Consider the following 2266-nt stretch of genomic DNA (forward strand, 5'->3'; position numbering starts at 1 on the left):
GCGCAAACAAACCCGGCGAATGTTTTACTTGCTCCGGGCAAGCGTTACTGTGGAACCCTGCCATATATCTGTTACTGTGGAACCCTGCCATATATCTGTTACTGTGGAACCCTGCCATATATCTGTTACTGTGGAACCCTGCCATATATCCGTGTTACTGTGGAACCCTGCCATATATCCGTGTTACTGTGGAACCCTGCCATATATCCGTGTTATCTCTGGTCTGCGGCGCTACTCACATGGCTGGATGGAAGGCGGCGGCGGGGGCTTGAAGGCGTTGGGCTGATGGTAGGTGTAGGTGATGGGCTGGGCGGGCGGGAGGGCGGAGGTGGGGGGGTCCGGGGCCGCCGCCCCCCCCAGGACTATCTCCTCTATGTCCAACATGTCTGCGTCCATGGTTACAGAGAACAGGCCACCTACAAACAAGCTCCGCTACTGGCCTGGAAACGGAAACGGAAAAAAACAACGGGAGGAGGCGAGCTGTGAGAAGAACAACAGGAACATCATTCCTCAAAACCTGAGAAGAAACACAAACACAAACTAAAACAAAGACGACCACACAGACAACCACACAGTACGGAAGCTCCCCCACCCCTCCTTCTCCCTCTCTCCACCACTCTCCCCCTCCCCTCCTTCTCCCTCTCTCTACCACTCTCCCCCAGCCCTCCTTCTCCCTCTCTCCACTACTCTCCCCCACCCCTCCTTCTCCCTCTCTCCACCACTCTCCCCCTCCCCTCCTTCTCCCCCACCCCCTCCCCTCCTTCTCCCTCTCTCCACCACTCTCCCCCTCCCCTCCCTCTCTCCACCACTCTCCCCCTCCCCTCCTTCTCCCTCTCTCCACCACTCTCCCCCACCCCTCCTTCTCCCTCTCTCCACCACTCTCCCCCTCCTTCTCCCTCTCTCCACCACTCTCCCCCACCCCCTCCCCTCCTTCTCCCCACCACTCTCCCCCTCCTTCTCCCTCTCTCCACCACTCTCCCCCTCCCCTCCTTCTCCCTCTCTCCCCAGCCCTCCTTCTCCCTCTCTCCACCACTCTCCCCCACCCCTCCTTCTCCCCCAGTCAGACGGGAACGGTAGGGTGTCCCTCTCATCGCAAGCTGTGGAGAGTTAGCTAGCTGGATGTAAACACGGTACGGTGTCCGTCATGTACAGAGTGAGCTCGCAGGTTAGCTAGCTGGATGTAAACACGGCCTGCTGCTGGTGAATCGCGTCACTCAGCGGCTCGCTAACAGACGGGTGAGCCCTAGCTCATAGCTCATAGCTGCTAGCGGCTAGCTAACACAGTTCGAAAAGGGGGAAACAGGAAGAATGAATGTGTGAGTTTATAACGTAGAAAACAGCGCGTGAAATATTACGCGATGGTAAATGTGAAGGTAGCGATATATATATACCGCCACACAAGTAACATTGTTATAAAACAATATATATATAACAACATTGTTTTTAAACTTGAGACCAGCCGTTAGAACAACTCACCCTGACCGCCTCACAGCCGGAAGTTGACCGTCTCACAGCCGGAAGTTGAGTTTGGAAACTGACTAGGGTTGCCAAATGGGATTGACACTATCCAGTCTAACCACAGTCTAAAAACCACCAGCCCTTCACTCATTTTGTAACTTTCAGCCACTGACATTTTGATAGCGCCTAAATGCTATTTATCCAGCCCAAACGAATAATAATAATAATAATAATAATAATAATAAATGCTATTTATCCAGCCCAAACCTATAATAATAATAATAAATAATAAATGCTATTTATCCAGCCCAAACCTATAATAATAATAAAAATAAATGCTATTTATCCAGCCCAAACCTATAATAAAAATAAATGCTATTTATCCAGCCCAACCACCCAAATGCTTTTTTCCCGGCCCAGTGTGATACTGTGTGTGAAAAGTAGCCCATTCGGCGGGAACACGCCGCATCTGGCAACCATGAAACTGACCCCGGTCACGTGACTCGAGCAATGTTTTGGTTCTTGATGTCGGAGTTTGAGTCTCATCTTGTGAAGTTGATATCATCAGGAAAATAGCCTAGCTAATGATAGCAATGATTACAGATCTAACAGTAATTATACAGATCTAAATAAAATCACTTGTTGATTTGTGTGTGTGTGTGTGTGTGTGTGTGTGTGCGCTTTTGTTGAGGGCAATCATCTAATAAGCAGTGGCGGCTGGCCAATAGAGGGCGCCGCCCCCACCTTCCAAAGCAGCCCCACTTCCTAGTTGCTACTTGTAAAAGATAAACATTGTTTATTCATAAAA

At 50.3% G+C, this 2266-nt stretch overlaps 1 protein-coding gene across 1 annotated transcript in view; it reads right to left on the reverse strand.

The window, feature by feature from the left end:
- LOC308166775 (uncharacterized protein) overlaps nt 1-1494 on the reverse strand; it is a gene marked incomplete at its 3' end in the record, with an annotated part of 13252 nt that extends 11758 nt beyond the window's left edge. Inside the window, exons 1-2 of the mRNA XM_080541101.1 lie at nt 1477-1494; nt 240-440 (exon numbers count right to left, since the gene is read on the reverse strand). Coding sequence (XP_080397227.1) covers nt 240-396 — 157 coding nt within the window. The 5' untranslated portion in view covers nt 397-440; nt 1477-1494. The remainder of the gene's footprint in view (nt 1-239; nt 441-1476) is intronic.
- Nucleotides 1495-2266: the final 772 nt, after the last annotated feature.

This window comes from Nansenia antarctica, assembly GCF_963989245.1.
Source record: "Nansenia antarctica genome assembly, chromosome: 10".
In the NCBI taxonomy this organism is placed as follows: Eukaryota; Metazoa; Chordata; class Actinopteri; order Argentiniformes; family Microstomatidae; genus Nansenia; species Nansenia antarctica.